This window comes from Haemaphysalis longicornis, unplaced genomic scaffold (genome assembly GCF_048455015.1).
Source record: "Haemaphysalis longicornis isolate Haplotype H1 unplaced genomic scaffold, Haemaphysalis longicornis Haplotype H1 scaffold_2, whole genome shotgun sequence".
NCBI lineage: Eukaryota > Metazoa > Arthropoda > Arachnida > Ixodida > Ixodidae > Haemaphysalis > Haemaphysalis longicornis.
Window position 1 is genome coordinate 247834392 of NW_027526295.1, and position 17015 is coordinate 247851406.

General features: G+C 48.1%; 1 protein-coding gene across 1 annotated transcript; it reads left to right on the top strand.

Annotated features, from left to right (window-relative positions):
* Positions 1-1162: 1162 nt before the first annotated feature.
* LOC144170336 ((3R)-3-hydroxyacyl-CoA dehydrogenase-like) lies at positions 1163-16143 on the top strand. Its single transcript, XM_077700077.1, has 3 exons — positions 1163-1564; positions 12725-12918; positions 15682-16143. Exons 1-3 carry the CDS (start codon positions 1414-1416, stop codon positions 16081-16083), a joined length of 747 nt encoding a protein of 248 aa, XP_077556203.1. The 5' UTR covers positions 1163-1413; the 3' UTR covers positions 16084-16143.
* The last annotated feature ends 872 nt before the right edge of the window (positions 16144-17015 follow it).

The following is a 17015-nucleotide window of genomic DNA, read 5'->3' on the forward strand; positions in this document are numbered from 1 at the left end:
CTCTCTCTCTCTCTCTCTCTCTCTCTCTCTCTCTCTCTCTCTCTCTCTCTCTCTCTCTCTCTCTCTCTCTCTCTATCTATCTCCCTCCCTCCCTCCCTCCCTCCCTCCCTCCCCTCTCTCTCTCTCTCTCTCTCTCTCTCTCTCTCTCTCTCTCTCTCTCTCTCTCTCTCTCTCTCTCTCTCTCTCTCTCTCTCTCTCTCTCTATCTCGATGCACGTCTATCGAGTGCTAGTTATAAACTTGTAAATACGGAAGGTTTCACGAATGGGGCTTCACGAATGAGGCTTAACCAGTTCACGCGAAATCGGACAAAGTGTACGCTAGTAATGCTTTCGCAGCAAAAAATCAGAAGGCACAGAGACAATGGGCACCTGTGTTACATTAGGCCGGTTTGTCGCAAACAAGGCTATATATATCGATTGTATGGCAGAGAGTACGTCCCTATAAAGAGAACAAACAACACAGCAGACGATGTTTACATTAGATAGGGCCCATAGCGCGATTACGGATGTCGTTACAACTCCCTGTTTTGCTGCTTTACATCGTAATAATAATGATGATGATGATTGCCTTTTGTGGCCATCGTAATGAGGCGCCGACTTTCCGATCGGTCTATGCTTGCTTTGAATTGTTCAATTTTTAAGACGGTGTAGACGTGAATACGACTCCGAAATCAATGTTACGTTTTTGCGTGCCGCTGGAATCGAAGGGAATGTATACATATGTGCTTCCTTCACCTGCACCTTACGAAAACGGCCCGTGAGTGCGTCCAGCCCCTATTTTTTCCTGAACATATGAGCAAGGTTTCGCAATAACTGTACTTCATTGTCATTCCTTACCAAAAAAGAAGACACGAACGGAGCAAAAAAATAAAAAAAACACTCCAATCCACGCTGTGAAGGTGTTTGAAAGCAACGCTTTAAATGACACCCACAAATATTGCCCACGCGGCGTCATTTGAATTCACACACATGGCTCTACAAACCTGAGATTCGCGCCAAAGAGTGCCCTCTCCCTTCCCTCCACAGCCGTTACCTGGGATTCGTGTGGGTGGCGAGCCAAACGAATGCTTCGGCGGAAATAAACCGGAGAGGAACATCTTTCGAAGGTCCCCCTCCCTTTCCCCCACTTCCCTCCGCCGCCGCCGCCGCGTTGGGAGTTCCTTGTCCACACAACACGAAAGAACCATTGGCTGGTAGAGCTAGAAAGCTTTGTTTTCAAAGCGTTATTCGCATTTGATAGCACGCAGGACCTTCGGCACGCAACCTTATCTCAGGCCGCTGCGTCCCCCTCCGACAAAGCGTTCAGCGATAACCATTTCCCGTGCCCCCATAAGAACGCCAGACAGCGCGCGTGAATCCGGCTTCCAACGCGGGCGGCAGGAACGGCGTACGAACAGCCAGTTTTGTGCATCATGTCTCTGAGCGGTCGCTTGGCTGTGGTGACTGGCGGCGCAAGTGGCATCGGCAAGGCCGTATGCCACGCCCTGGCCGCTCTGGGCGCCCAGGTCGTCGTAGCTGACATCAACTTGGATGGAGCCACGGAGGTGGCCCGGTCACTGCCAGGTGGGTCTTCTTGGTTGTATCCCAATCTGCGGGGATGGGATTGGAGTTCTGTCGGGTACTTTAAACATGAGACAAGTTGTGCACCGGGGTATACCGAAATGACTCCGACTGATTATTTCTGTCCTCTTGCTCTGGCCGGACAATTTCTGAGAAGTAACAGTAGCTATATAGAAAGGAATTTCTGATATATATTTACCGCTGATGTTTTGCAACAGTGGATTATGTATAACAATTTAATGCGGTGACTGCCGGGCTTAACGTTGCTTGTCAACGTGCGTTGCTTATTGTAGCTCTTCTAAACACACAGAAAGGGGAGGATATTTATTGGGGCAGCATGTTAGAGACGAAGAATACTGGCAGATTTCGTTAACTGGCGGCTAACCTTGACGCAAAGCAGAAAGTTTGCTGTTTCTGTGTCTGATTTCCTGTCGCAATTCTCTCCGCGTTAAGACAATATGCCAAAATAAAAAATTGTATTGTCTTTCTACATAACGATTCCTCATCCACGTTGTAATACGTAAGTATTCACGTAGGATTTAAGCGGAACCATGGAGGTTGCAAACACAAATTTGCTGCTTATTTTTTTGTTTTGTTTTTCGAACGTAAACCAGAGCTAAACTACAGTACGCTATCATAGGTGCGGGTCTGCGGCAACACAGAAAAATGTGCGGGTCTGCGGTTACACAGAAAAAATGTGCATAACCTACTTGATGGCTGATCCATATATGCCGAGCCCAAACGGCTGATCCCAAGTAGTATGACCCGTGCATTCCTATCAGGTGATGTCGAAACTCAATGCATAGCTTGCGCATGACGTCATCAGAACCCTTTCTTGTGACCCAATTACAGATTTTTCAGTGCTCCGAAAGATAAGAGCACCGGATAAGTGTGCAGCCTTTCGCCGTGTTTGTGGGTCACAAAGATGGCAGCTACGGTGACGTCAGTGCAAGCGCAGCGGCACTATTCTAAATATACTCGAGGGCAGTTAACGAGCTAGACGTGTTTTTAAAGATGAATCAATGTGTCTGCAGCAGCCCAGTCGTCTGGTATCAATAAAATCACTTCGTGAAACAAAATCAAGCGGTCACCTGTTTCCAGCAACATTACCCTAAGGTTTACATAGAAGACGTGGCCACATACGAAGGATGTAAGTTCAAGAATTGCAGAGAAATGGATGCCTCGTACCAGCACCATCACTCCCACATGTGCCACTGGTTCAAAAGACTATCAAGACCATCTCACTATACTTAAAACATCGTTTACAATGTACCAGCAACAATGCCAGAAGCACAGAAGAAAGCAGCCTACATGTTGCTTAAAGGGGCCAGGAAGACAAAATGCAAGCTTGTTTCTTCAAAAGATTGCCTCGTTAGAATCACGCTGACACCATTTTTAACGTAAACTTCGCTCAAATAACCTACATAACTGGGAAAAAAGAAAATGCCCATGCGACCCACTAGCTCATTTCCCGGAACAGAACCTATCATGTCATACCAGCCAGCTCTGCGATTAGCGGAGGCCGGAAAGAGCAAACGAAATTAGGCAGAGCTTATAAGCTTGCCGAACGAGCTATTTGCGCTTAAATTTAGGGCACATTCTTTTTATATCAGTAAGAATGGTGCGACAAACAGTGGAAGTTACGAAGCCCACGTAAACGTAGAAGGACCGATGCGTACTGCTGTTGGTACTGTGCGCACTATGCTTCGTTTAGATGCACAACATTGCGGGGCTTCGTGGTTGTTTCAGACGACACTGGCCGATTGACGCAAGCGACGGGGTCGTACGTGAGCGTATTTGTCGAGCGTTTTTCACGAAACAAATATTTTCTACATGAAGAAAACCAAGCAGGTTTATATACGGTCACAAACTAACCAAAGGCAGAAAACGGCTTGCCGCGGTGTTGTAGCCCATCTAGGTTGACTAACAATAAGCAAGTCTCCGCTCGACACCAAGTTTAGCTCGAAGACCTGCTCGTATACGATGACATTGCAAACGTCGTTCAAACAAATGTTTTGGCTCGGGAATCAAAATTTTAGCTTACATTGAGTAATTTCGCAGTGAATAAAGCATCGATCGCTTCCGGAGCGGAGGAGCAGTAGGCCATTCCGGCAACACTGTGCTCCGCCATCATGAAGGAAGCGAAAACAGCGAAAAGTCAGCAAACGCAGAGCAGCTAACGTCCTCCGCGGCGTAATAATGGCATGCGGTTGTCGTAGCTTGTTTTTCCGAGAACTGGGTGGGAAAATAACATTGCTGCTCTTCGTTTGTTTGAAGAGCAGCATATTCTGAACTTTCATTTGAAGAAGCCGTCGACTGACAGACCCTACAAGATACGACAATTTCAGCGATGAATACCGTCGTTTGGGAGGATGAAGAGCAGCAAACGACCGCAGGATTTGTTACTAACAGCGAATAGCCTTACCGCTGCCTACTTGTTTAGTCGTCCAGTTCTAATTGTGTTTATTCGATGCGCCCTTGCCCTATCGTAGCGGCAGCTGGCCGCTATGAACGCACTGCTCACGTTGTACCTGTTCAATTTTTCTAAGCCTCTCGCGGAACGGACGAAAGCATACATAAAGACGCTGCTCTTGTCTCCACGAAATGTCCCGAACGAACTTACGTTTCCTTGCCGTCGTATCTCTTGATTGCTGCTATCTTTTTTTTTCGTCTGTATGTCAGTTGGAACTCATGATAGGACACATGCAGAAGTTATGTGAGTTAGAAACACGATGTATCTTCCACCTGTATCACATAAGCAGTACGATGCGTGCATTGCGTCAGGGGGTTTGTACTTACATCACGATTAATAGAAAAGCAGGATTACCCGCCGCGGTGGCTCAGTGGCTAAGGCGTTGCGCTGCTGAGCACGAGGTCGCGGGATCGATTCCCGGCCGCGGCGGCCGCTTTTCTGATGGAGGCGAAAAGCAAAAACGCCCGCGTGTACGAAATTTCGGCCCACGTTAAAGATCCCCAGGTGGTCAAAATTAATCCGGAGCCCTCCAATACGGCGCGCCTCATCGCCTGCGCTGCGTCGGCGCGTTAAACCCTACAATCAATCAAATCAATCTACTGCCGTTGAAACGTCAAAATAAGCAGAGAAAACCTGCCTGCAGGCTCCAATTGTTGGCTGCTACAACACAACTCTCCTGCCTGAATGTTCGCGTTAAAACTTCGGCAGTCATGATGCGCACGTGCAACTGTGCAAAAAAAAAAAAAAAAAGGAACGTGCGCACGTGCAACGTGCAAAAAAAAAAAAAGGAAGACGAGCGCGTTTGTGGTTCACAGACGCTTAAACATCTGTCAGCGCGGACAGAGCGAAGTGTTGCCACCGCTGAATATTCAGCGTTGCCCGCCTTTTTGCAAAGGGTCTATAGAACACCTAATCTTTCGAATAAAACAAACTTGTATTTTGTCTTCATCGCCCCTTGAAGGGTGGCTTATGACCTTGACGGGGTTTATGAGGCAGGCGGCACGGTTTTGTTTGAAATGGTGTGCCATACATGCCGTAACTGCAGCGTTCCGAGCCAGTAAGGTGCAGCCTCCCCCTTCGAGCTTCTGCCCGAGCCTCTAAGCAGCCTTTCCATGAACAGACAACCGAACACAACAGTTTTACAAACCATCCTTCAGTGAAGTACAATGGATTCTTACAAATGGCATCACTCGGGACCTGGTACATTACCGAAAATGGCTTCATGCTAAGCTCCAAGACATGGGGCAAGTCTACAATTTAACCGGAAGCCTCTTTGATACTGGATCACAGCTCGCATCCCATGTCCTCCTAATTTTTGCTGTTTGCGAGGACAGAAGAGGACTGCGATTGTGGTGCAGCAGCTTACCTGGGTAGCATCAAACGGGGATTGGTAAACCAGATTTACATGATTCCACTACATATCAACAAACTGCGCAAAGATCCGAATATGATACTAACAAGGTATTTTCAACGTGCGAGTTGTTCGAAGGCGACCTTTAGGCTGTCCGAAAGCTGCAGGTGCTCATGCCAGTGCCTTCAATGAAGCACAGCGGATAATTATGGCTCATCTTGTGGTGATCTAACGTAGTGCATTTGCGCTGTGAGGTCCATTACGCTGTGAGGTATCAGTAAGCTTCTCCAGTTAGAAGACCACCGTTTTTCCTGTCGTGTGGAAGATGGATGATCCACTAACCTGCCACAGCACCACCCAGACACAACGTTGCCCACCAAGAAAATGTTTCTGTGTGAATTTCTTACTCCTTTTGCATGGGGTAAGGCGAACAGCAGTGTATCGCAAGGTGTACTTGTGGCCTCTAACAGACGACCCAAGCATGGCTAACAGCCGGTATCTACCCGGGTCACCTAAACCAAAGAGAAGAGTGTACGTCACTTGGCTGCGTGAGCGTTCCAGTCTTCTCATGGAATAAAAAGTAGCCGCAACTATCCACAGCCCACTAAATTTGTTCCAAGAACCAGAACTACAGTTAATATATGTAGACTCGGCAGTGCACACTGATGACGTATTGCCGTGTGGAGTTTAATGGGACTCTGCTACACTGCCGATAAACGCTTTCACTTTTTCCTTCGTGTCTGTAAACACCGCGAGCGCTATACACACAAAACACAAGTTAGCCTGAATGGGAGTTTCTTGGCTGGAATACGTCTTTTAAACTCCTCACGACAGGCGGCCTGCTCCCACGTGTGGTAGTATGATGGTGGAAAAACTGCCAGTTTACACCGGGGGCCACAAGCCGTCGTAAATAAGCGCATTTACCACGGTTGTACCTCTTCACAAAACGCAGTATCTGGCTGTGATTACTGCGTTTGTCCTAATGGGAGTATTAAAAACTCCCACGCCACCTCCATTTCCTTCTCCTCCTCCTTCACCCCTTCCTCCTTTACGCGTCCTTACAAAATGGCTGCCAGTTGGTGTCGTGTGTCGTGTGAGCTCCAGCGCCCCCGAAAATTTATTGCCAGTGTGAACTTGCGGCCGGACGAACGGATGTGAAGTGCTTCCCAACAAACGAAGCTCGTTGCGAACATTGTGGAACCAGCCTGGACTTACGTGCGACGGACTGCAACGTCGCCTCCGTGTCACCGACCTTCGACCCGACGGAATACGCCAGCGAGCCGACGCGAGGCCTAAATGCAGTGATCGCTGAGAGTGGCTCGTTAAAAACAACGCGGTTGTGCCTCTGCGAGGTGGTTGAAGGTAAGATTTTCACGTTTTTTATTGTACGCAACATTTTGGCAGAATTGTGCCCCTTCTAGCGTCCAATAAACTCAACGTGTTTCCCGCGCCACGGCACGGGCGATTCTCCGCCACTGGAGGTGAGCGTTGTGCGTGAAAGACGGCACCATGCCCGGAACGTCATTGGGGAGGCCGAACGGTGTGAAAGCCATGCGTATTTGCGCGGGTCTCGAGCAGAACACTCACTGGTTCACACTCGCAAGCAGAATGAAAACTGTCCGAACTCTGGACAGCTGTTAGGTGTTTTTGTTAGGCTCACTGTAAAAACTGGCCGTCACTTTTACGGCCAAGTGACCGTGATTTTTGACAGGGAGTCGACGTAAATGGGGAAGACTGTTGCTTCGCCGTCAACTCGATGGTAGAGGGGATAGAACAAGGAGCGAAAGGAAACAAACAAACTGATTTCGGTAATACAGCACTCTGATTGGCCGCCCCAGGCGGCTCTCGCAGTCGCCGGTGGGGCCTTTTGCTTTTTCTCTTGTTCGACGCCGGATTGTCGAAGAATGCTTCCTTTGCAGGGGACCCTTCCTAGAGGCACCGTTGCCTGTTGCTGGGGGGAGTGGGGTCTTTCCAGGGACGCTTCCTTTGTCTCCCGTCGCGGCGACGGCCGCCGTCCGCGCGATCGGGGGAGGAGGAAGGAAGGGACATTTTCTTCTGTTTTCGGAAAGCGTCTGGGTTGCCCTCCTTTCCCATGTCGGGGGCTCACACATTCTTCTTTGAAACTGCGACGGAGCAAACGTCTCTTTTCTGGTCTCCTTCAGCAAGCAGCCATGCGCACGGAGCTGCAGCAACAGAGGAAGTGCATCTGATAGCGGTAAGTGAACGATTTACCGCATCAAGAGATTTTTCCTCGCAAAAAAAAAAAAATAAATAAATAAATAAAATCTGCGAACGCAATAATTGTGAAGCAAGTTCAAGTGTGCAGAGTATATTTGCTCGAATACTATGTGGACCGTCGTGTCAGAAACTGGAACCGTGTTTCTGCATCTGTAGCTTGAACAGGGCAGCACGCTCGTCGGTGCGAGCGGTCGGCGAGGGATAACTGCGCCGTGACAACGATGACCACCATCGCGCCGGCCGCTGCACGGCCTGGAGCTTTTACTTTTTCTAGCACTTTTAATTGCCCCAAACAGGAAACGCGTTTGCGTTTTGATGAGTTTTGTCTACAACTGACACAGTTTCGAAATGTCGACATGGGAAGAAATGGGCGGGAATAGACAGCGGCTGATTTCGGCACCGCAGTAGGCGGGCGTTTCGTTAGGTGCACGACGCGTATGTATTGTTGTAATATAATTTTGCGCGAAGCAACGCTTTTGATCGTGCCCGCGCACCCGCCGAAACTCGGTAATAAGCAATGACGTGTCGCTTGTTCACGCCGCAGCACTGTTTCCGAAAGTTGGGGTGGGGAAGGGTAGGGGGCTGTCGACTCTTTCATCGGGTCGTGCAAAGGGTAGAAAGCGAGCAGACTAACGACTGCTTAAACTTGACGGGCCAAGAGCTTCTGGACACATGTAAACTCTGAGCGTCTTTTTTCTCGTGCGTCGCCTTCTTGTTCAAAGTACGTGTAACTGTTACTCGCGATCGTTGCATCGCTCCTTCAACTGCGATGGTGCGTAAGTGCAGTAATTTTGTCGCCATGCAGGCTCGAAGATGGGTGGACTCCAGCGGGTCTTCATAGCAGTCGACGGACACGACAGCATCACCACAACAATACTATGAAGCAGGCAGTGTCACCCGTCATCGTGGATTCTTCATGTTCAACGTTTGTTACCGACACGGCTACCCTCACTCTGACGATTGAGTTTGCAAAGGTAAATGAGTGTGGAACAACTTCATCTCGATAACGGTTAAAGTTTTATTAACTTTCTCATCGCTGCGGCCACGTACTAAAGAAAGCTACTGGGACTTTCTGGCAGCTTCCTTTGTTCTGTGGTTACACAGCGCGATGTAGCTTATTGAAATGTGGTTTTTATTTTTTATCTTTTTAAGCCAGTTTTATGCACATACTACGTATACCAAATTTTTTCCATTTAACTTTTGCACAGCTGGTGTTCTTGAAAAGTCGCTGTCTTCCTAAAGCTAATGGAAAAGATGCTGTTTCGATTGGATCAACATATTGTCATATTTGTTTGCATTTCCCACCACCTGTTTTTGTGTAGGTTGATCCCTTTTTGTTGTCTATTATATACAATTTTGTCCAAGTACCGTTAATATCATGTACCAACTAATCACAATACCACTTGTTCTATTTTTCAGGTGCTGTGGTCCATGGCTTTTCAGAAAATCAACAGGAAAGCCGCAAGTCTGCTGTGCATTCCTGCATCCATTCTGCTATGTACCATTCTGCAGCAATAAATACGTGAGCACAGAAGCTAATCGTCGTAGCATCTTTTATCAGTTACTGCCCACAGAATGTGAAAATTGGGCAGTTCAGCCGAAGACTACTATTTACTTACATTTGACGTCTAAATGACGGTTTGCTGTGAAACACTCAGGCCGTCATATTGACGGGCCATTAGTATTTCATATTGACAGGGACACGTCAAAATGACATAATGAAAAAACGTCAGCCCGTCATTTTGACGACAAATTTGTATTTCAGGATGACAAGTAAGACGTCAAAATGACTAAAAACGCCATCATTTGGTATTGACGACCACCCGTCAATTTGACAGCCAACCGCTTGGAAATAGAGCTGCCAGATCTTTTCCGTCATTTTGACCAAATTTTTTTTACAGTGCTGTGTCTGTGGCTTACTGGCAAGCGAGGGTGAAGTTGGCCGGTCAAACGTCGCAGGACAGCCGCTTTTCTTGAGAAGTAGGTGTGGTGCCAGCCGCGCCTGCTACGAGGAGGGTGACTGCCGCGTGCCGCCGGCGATTAATTGCTTTCACTGGAAAGGGAGAAGGTCGGGGCTCCGTGGGAGCTCTCCGTACGCTAGGCGCGTGTAACTATAACCAGCAAACGCCATTCGAGGGAGCATTCTGTAGAGTCGACAGACGACTGCTTATTTTATTTATTTTTTTTTTTGAAGGGGGGCACGCGCAGGTGTCACACCGACCGAAATTTTTCCTTAACTTTCGGTGAGGGGAGAGAGGGGCAGTGCGGGGGGTAAAACCTGAAGCTCGTTCCCAGAACACTACACGCAAGGAAAAGAGGGAAATGAAGCATTTTGAGAAGTTGGTCGCCACAAGGAAGGGTCGCGCACTTTTTTGAACAGCAGAACACTTCGTTTTGACGAACTAGTGAGCGCAGGTGTCTCGGACAGAAGTGCAATTTTGCGTAGCTTTAAACAAACATTCAGACATTACGGAAAGTTGGACACAAGAGTGACAAGTTCAGCGTCTTTACAGTGCCGTTTCTTTTTTTTTTTTTTTTCAGGTCAGATGCCCAATATGCTTATGTATTTGTTACCGCAGATTTAAAGCGTTTTGCTATCCCTCTAATGAATGTGCTGCTGTGGCTTCTAGAAGAACGTGCCAGGGGGTGCGGCAACGTCCTGAGCGTTTGGGAGGCAGGTGCAAGCAAACAGCGCACCGACGACATGCTGACCTCATTGTTTGCAAATGGCTTACATCTTTTTCGTTGAGGAGTGTTGTAGTAGATAAAGTTCTTGTGTTCTCGATGTAGGTGTTTTGTTGATTCAGTGTTTTTATTGTCTTATTAACGTGTTCACACGTATATCGTATCCATGTAATTTTTATGCAATAAATTGACTGTGCAGAAAACAAACTTTTCACGTTTCGCCATTCAACGTTTGAAGCGGAAAAAGACTAGAAATTACGTGATCCCCAACGAAAAATAAAAATGCGGCCTGTGCCCTTATTAAGAACTCCCAAATGCAGTAATAAATTCCACTGCAGCGCATATATATGAAGCGCACAAAAACACACAAAAAAAACCTCGAATGCAGGTCAACACTGCTCCCAATGCGCCCCCTGAAAACTCCCAGTTGGAGGAAACAATACACTCCCAATGGTACCCCTGGAAACTCCCATTGTAGTGGCAGTAAAATGAAACTCCCATATGCTACTAAAAAAACTGCCGAAATAATGGGAGTAAGGCGAAACTCCCATTGGAAGGAGTTTTGAAAACTCCGAATTGGTACTGAGTTATGACACAAGCCATTTACTCCCATTCCGGCTTATTTGTGTTCTGTGTGTAGGTATCGCTGGCCTGGAGCGGCATTGCGTGATTTGCTCGACGCAGGAGATGCGCCTTCCGTTTCTGATTTCCTTTTGTGGCAGTTTTTTAAAAGTGGCTATCGAATCCATTCATTGCTGCAACTGAAAGAATCGCGGCCAATAGCCGCTACACCGCTGTAAGGACGTAATTCGAGCGTTCGAGGAATGCCAAGACAGGGAAGGAGGGAAAATTATTTTGAGCAAGCTTTTTAGTTATGTGATACGCATATAGCAGTAATTTTTGGCTGAGTTACCTTGTGATTCTTTATTGCAAGCACTGAGTGTATTAGTTGACTACGTTTTAAAAACATTTAGGGCCCCAAGAAAGTGGGAAGAGGTTTTGCAGGGTCTCTTTAAAAACTTCCCCCTGGTTTTCCGGCTTCGGGGCCAATAACTTCTCAAAGTAAGAGGTGGTATGTGATACTACTCCAGTACCGCCCCAGTGGCTCTCCGTATTACAGCAGGCTGCGAGCTGGAGTCCACAGCAGAAGTTCTCACTGGCTGTGAGAAGGGCAGTCAGTTTGCATTCCATGCATACCACCCGCTCCATCAGAGTATGAGAGGCTGCCGTTTCGCCATGGCAGTTCCCGCAACCACTGAAAATAGCCGGAATACATAGGTAAGACCGACTGGCCGCTTCTCGCGCGGCCTGCCTTACCTGTGTACTCCCGAGGTAGTTTATGCACTTTCATGCGGATCTTAGCATGAAAGTGCAAAGCTGCAAACGCGGAGCAAAAAGAGGTGTTAGCAAAGTATAGTTACTTTAACGCACTGTACCCACGTTCTATTTTTTTTCATTGTGCGACAGCACTCGGTGGGCTGACTAAAAAAAAGTGCGCCTACTTTGAAGCGAACCAACGCAGAAGAACGAACGGCAGCAGAGCACGAGCGCAGGCCGGGAAATAATCAGCGGTAGTGCAACAGAGAAGAAAGTGATGGCATGATTTAGCCTGCGCCGCTCCTGCGCAGTGGGGGAGCGCGGCGGAGGCCTGGTTCCTGGCTAGGCGCCCATGGTGTGTAACTTATGTGCACGGCCTCCGTGTTAAGCAACGGCGCGAGGGAAAACAGGACGCCGTACCGATAGGGGAAAGCGCGATAGGCGCGTAAAGAAAAGTTTGATGCACAAACGTTAAAGCGAGCAATCGAAATTGAATTAGGCCCGCCGATGTCGCAATGTAACCAAATGAGGCTCGCGTGCACACCTATAACGTATCAGCATCAGTTCGTCCCATACTCCTTGCGTTATGACCTGTTCTTATATCTGAGTTGCAATAATGTGGCCTCACGGGCGCATGTTTTAACGGTTGGCGTATTTAAAAATACATGTGACGCCGGGTGGAAGCCACAAAGCGGAAAGCCACAAAGGTGACGTACGGACAAAACATCCGGGTGAAACCGAGTCAAACTGCATGTACTTGATTTGGCATGCCAACGATAGTTCTAGTAATTCAGTTTTTTACATTGCAAATAAAAGTGCGGGCATATATAAACATCTCACCCTGCTATATTGAATTCTTGTTGAATACTTATTGTCTATGGGTAACTTACAAGCTTAGTGAACGCTTTTCATGCAAAACGTAATGCAATGATTCTACGGCGGTCCTCTTTTCGGCTTATATGGCAAAACAGCATTTGATTGACGCAACAGGATATACTTTTTGAGTCATCCACTGATATGAGAATACCTCACCTTGAAAAAAAAAAGAGAAAAGACCAGCAAGCAATTAACGATGAAAAATGGAATTGTCCCTTTGCAGGTTCATCAAGCCACACATCTGTGTTTTTGGACGTCGGGTACACGGAGTCGGTGGAGCAACTTTTCGCCAAAATTAAGGAGAGCGAATCGGTGCCTGTAAGCATCGTGGTCAACTGCGCCGGTGTACCGTCCATGTCTCCCATTGTCGGCACTACTGATGAAGAATTCGACAAGGTTATTCAAATCAACCTTAAGGTAAACTTCAACACATGAAATAACGTTACCATCCTTTCCTAAAGGAAGTTCAGAGAAGGGCGAAAGCTTTCTGACATCAAACTGCTTCAAAAGTGCGCCCAACCTTCACTGAAAGTGTGTCCAATCGATTGCCAAACCTTCAAAGACGCAAATCGCAAACAAACAACGAAACCATGCGACGATTTTTCCCGCACTAAGTAAGCGCATCTACGAACGATCTCAAAGTGTATCGATGCGTGGTTTATAAGATAAAGGTACACACTATGGCGCTCCTTCTTCGTGATCGATGCGTGCATTGTCTTATCTAAAATCGTCTCTTTTTCGCGATTTTCAAGTAACCGTTTTGACACAATGGCGGCCCGGTTTTTCACGCACGCGCTGTGATTCCAAAGATATTATCAGAGCTTTTCGGTCGACCAACCGGTCTATGGGGAAATGCATTAGTTTTTTGACAGGACTGCCCCACTAAGAAAGTTTTCGCTTTAAAGACACAATCACTACAGCCTATGAAATCGTTAGCCCTCTGGTATATATAAGTTGTGCTGGGATGCATGCTGACTTTCCTTTCCAGTATCACCCCAATTAAATGACATTACTGTTTTCTGAAAAAAAAAAAAAATGCGGTGGCCACGTTTGAACAGGGTAGCTTTCCGACCATTTGCGTTGTGGTGTTAGATCAACAAAAGAAATGTTTGTGTTGAGTAATGCATTTTGCACCGATAGGGCATATTAGAACTCCATTTAAAACTCGACACCGTCGCATCGTACGAGAGTGGCGGGATTAAACGCGTCGCTTGCTTGGACAAAACAGTCTAGAAGCCGCTATTCCGTATGTCGTGAAAAGGTCACTCCTTTTCGCAACATATATAAGGAAAGCATTCCTATCTTTAGATTTAGACCCCCTTTGTTGCTATCGCAGAACAAGCAGATGTAGTTCACAAAAGAAATGTTCAGCTGTTGACAACCTTAAAGCACCAAGTTAAGCAGTCTTCATGTTTCGTCGTCAATTTTGCAACCCGTTGCACCTATTGAATTTACGGGAGCGGTTTCGGGCTATGTGACTTGCAATATGTGAGCAACTTAGTAACCGCAAATAATGCACGCCCCTAAGTAGCGAAGATTCAATGAACATTTGCGTAAGCATATTACAGTTAAGTACTTTCAATGGACGTTAAGCAACTCAAACTTACCTTGTTTTCTTGTTCAGGATGCGGTTCTGCGCTGTTTTAAGGGTCGGTGGGACTCTAGTATATCGCCAACGAAGTTTGCATGCATTCTCAAGGGTGGCTGGCAACTTTGTGTTTCAGATTGGTTTTAGAATGTTTTAAATATATCTGATCCTCTTTTAATTCAACACTCATTTCTAACCTTGCTTTTGGAATAAGGGACCTGTATAGGACCTCAAAAGCCCCGATGCCTGATAAATTAGATGAATACCAATTCAGACATACTGGATATGCGGCGAGTCTGTTATGCGAGCAGCTAAGTTATGATTTTCTTTTTTAAACGTTTTGCTAACCTGGACGGTCCAGTAACAAGTAGCCATTAGTCATTCTAGGGTAGCTCCACATCACTTCTGGAACATGGCCAGATCGCCCTTGATCGTTTTAGGGCAAGCATCTCTGATTCACGGAGCTGTTACATTTTTAGTCTGGCAAGCAGCTGTCTACCCGAACGCCGTAAATCGAAGAGGCCCACTGATTGCAATTTGCGGGAACGTATGTGATTTCGCCGAGAACTTACTTTTACACGCATCGCCTTTCTCTTTTTCTTTTTCTTCGCGCGTTGTCGGCTTTGCTAGTAAACGGCATGCAACACCATGCTACGTTTGTAATTTCCGCCCAATCAGCGCCAAATATGTCCCCAAAACTTTAAAACCGGTGCAAAACGTTTTGCAACTCTTGCTCTGTGGTACGTACCTTGAAGGTCACCGCTTCAACGCACCTCTAAATTCCAAAAGATGTTTTCGATGTCTATAAAAATCCTCCCGTGACCAAACCCTTCCCGCTATCTAACCCCAAGGCCTCCTACCATCCCACGTTCTTTCCCCTGCACGGCGCAATGCGGGGAATACGAGAAAGTATTGGAAATATTTGGGGAATTTTGATAGGATTTTCATGCTGGTCCACTGGAGAACAGAGCAGAAGAAAATATAAGTGTCGGGGACGGCCCACATGACTTTGAGAAGCGGAGTGTTAAACTGATGCCACTGCCCGGTTGCGCCGCCTTTCTGACATGGAGTGGCGGTTTTAGGGGCGAGGACTTTAGGGGTTGGGGTTGTCGGCGTCTCCTGTCGTCGTCGTCGTCGTCGTCGTCGTCATCGTCGTCGTCGTCGTCGTAATCGTCGTTCGTTTCATGTAGTCACGGTACTAAAACACCAGGAAACTCGTTTACGTCTCGCGCTTGAACGTAACGCGTACTAAACACAAACACAAACAAAAAAACACCGAGACACTCGTTTACGCCTCGCTGTGGAGTGCTTTGTAACGCGTACTAAAAAAAACACCGGGACACTCGTTTACGCCTCGCGCTAGAGCTTCGTGCTTCAAAGACAAGGGACTTTTAAAACAAAGCTTCGTAACCCCGAACGGTTTCATCTCCGTTGGTAAACACGCCAAGGCGCTAAGAAAACACTTATACACTGTATGCTTCGCCCCTCCCCAGGTTTCACGTTAGTGGAGGTGGCCGGGGATTTTTTTAAATCTTCAGATGGCTCTGCAGGTTGATCGGAAGCGACACGCACATTGTTTCCTTTTTCCGCAGGGCACGTTCCTCGTGACGCGGGCTGCCGCGAGAGCCATGATGGAATCAGCGGTGGCCGACGCAGTCATCGTGAACATCGCCAGCATCCTGGGCAAGAGCGGCCTGATCAACTGCAGCGCGTATTCAGCCTCCAAGGGGGCAGTGATCGCCCTCACCAAGTCGGTGGCGCAGGAGTTGGCCCCGCATGGCATCCGCTGTAACGCCGTCCTTCCGGGGTTGACTCAGACGCCGATGGTCAGCGCGTTGAGCGAAGAAGAAGAGCAGATGTTCGTAGCTCGCACGCCTTTGGGCCGAGTGGGCCAGCCGGAGGAAATAGCTCAGGCCATCGCCTTCCTCTGCTGCCCGAGCAGCTCTTACGTAACTGGCGCCGCCCTCGAAGTTACGGGCGGCTACTGCATGTGAGCACTCGCATCCTTTTTCGTTCGAAACCATTAAATTGCCCACGGAGCGAAAAAGCCCGCACCGACGTCGTCTGTATCACTCAAATTCCCACTGGCTGCGAACGCGGGGGTGTGCTAGCGCGACGTTGCAGTTGGCCGTCACACCCGCCGCTGTGACTCACGGTGGCTAAGTCGTCGTGCTGCTGAGCCGAAGGACTCGGGCTCAATCCCGACCGTGGTGGCTGCCTTTCAGATGAAGGCGAAAGGCGAAAACGCCCGTCTGTTGATATTTCGGCTCACGCTAAACAGGTGGTCAAAATTATTCTGGAGCTTTTAAATATACGGCGCGCCTCTTGGCCAGGTCTAGCTTCGGCGCACTCCACCTCACAAACATTCAATGAAACCCGTTAAATGAAATGAAATTAGTTGGCTGCGAACGCGGGTTTGTGCCAGCCCAACGCTATTGTAGGACTGGAGGAGTCGCAGTGGGATGGGGAGACGGAGTACGCACTGGCCTCAGCCACCGGCACAGCTGTCACTAGCGGAGGCGCTCTGTGCGATGCACCGCCGCACGCAGGCACTGCTGACGCTTTGGCGCTAACAATAACCGAACATCAGCTCGGCGCCGTCAATGCCAGAGCGTTCAGTTGGACATTAAACGGCTTTCGCGTTCACAACTCATAAGAAGTGCTTATTTACGTGCCCTTGTAGTTCTTTTCTTTCTTTTTTTTAGATGCAACGCATCTCATGCTCGCCCCTCTGTCCTTCCTGCGTCTGTCCGGCGTTGTCCGCACAGCTGCGCCTCTCCTCCTCTCCTCTCTCCGATAGCGAACACTCTCTCCCAAACAGCTGCGGGTTGGCGCAGCGCGCTCTCACTCCGTTGCTAGGCGCCGGTGGGCGGCGCTGCGCGCGCTGCGCATGTGCAGTACTCTCTCTCTCCGCGCTCTCCTCTCC

Excerpts from the sequence above, each read along its gene's own strand:
- LOC144170336 (XM_077700077.1), top strand. The coding sequence starts at position 1,414 with ATGTCTCTGAGCGGTCGCTTGGCTGTGGTGACTGGCGGCGCAAGTGGC. Across the intron at positions 1,565-12,724 it reads GGTGGCCCGGTCACTGCCAG|GTTCATCAAGCCACACATCT; the intron begins GTGGGTCTTCTT and ends GTCCCTTTGCAG. Across the intron at positions 12,919-15,681 it reads TTATTCAAATCAACCTTAAG|GGCACGTTCCTCGTGACGCG; the intron begins GTAAACTTCAAC and ends CTTTTTCCGCAG.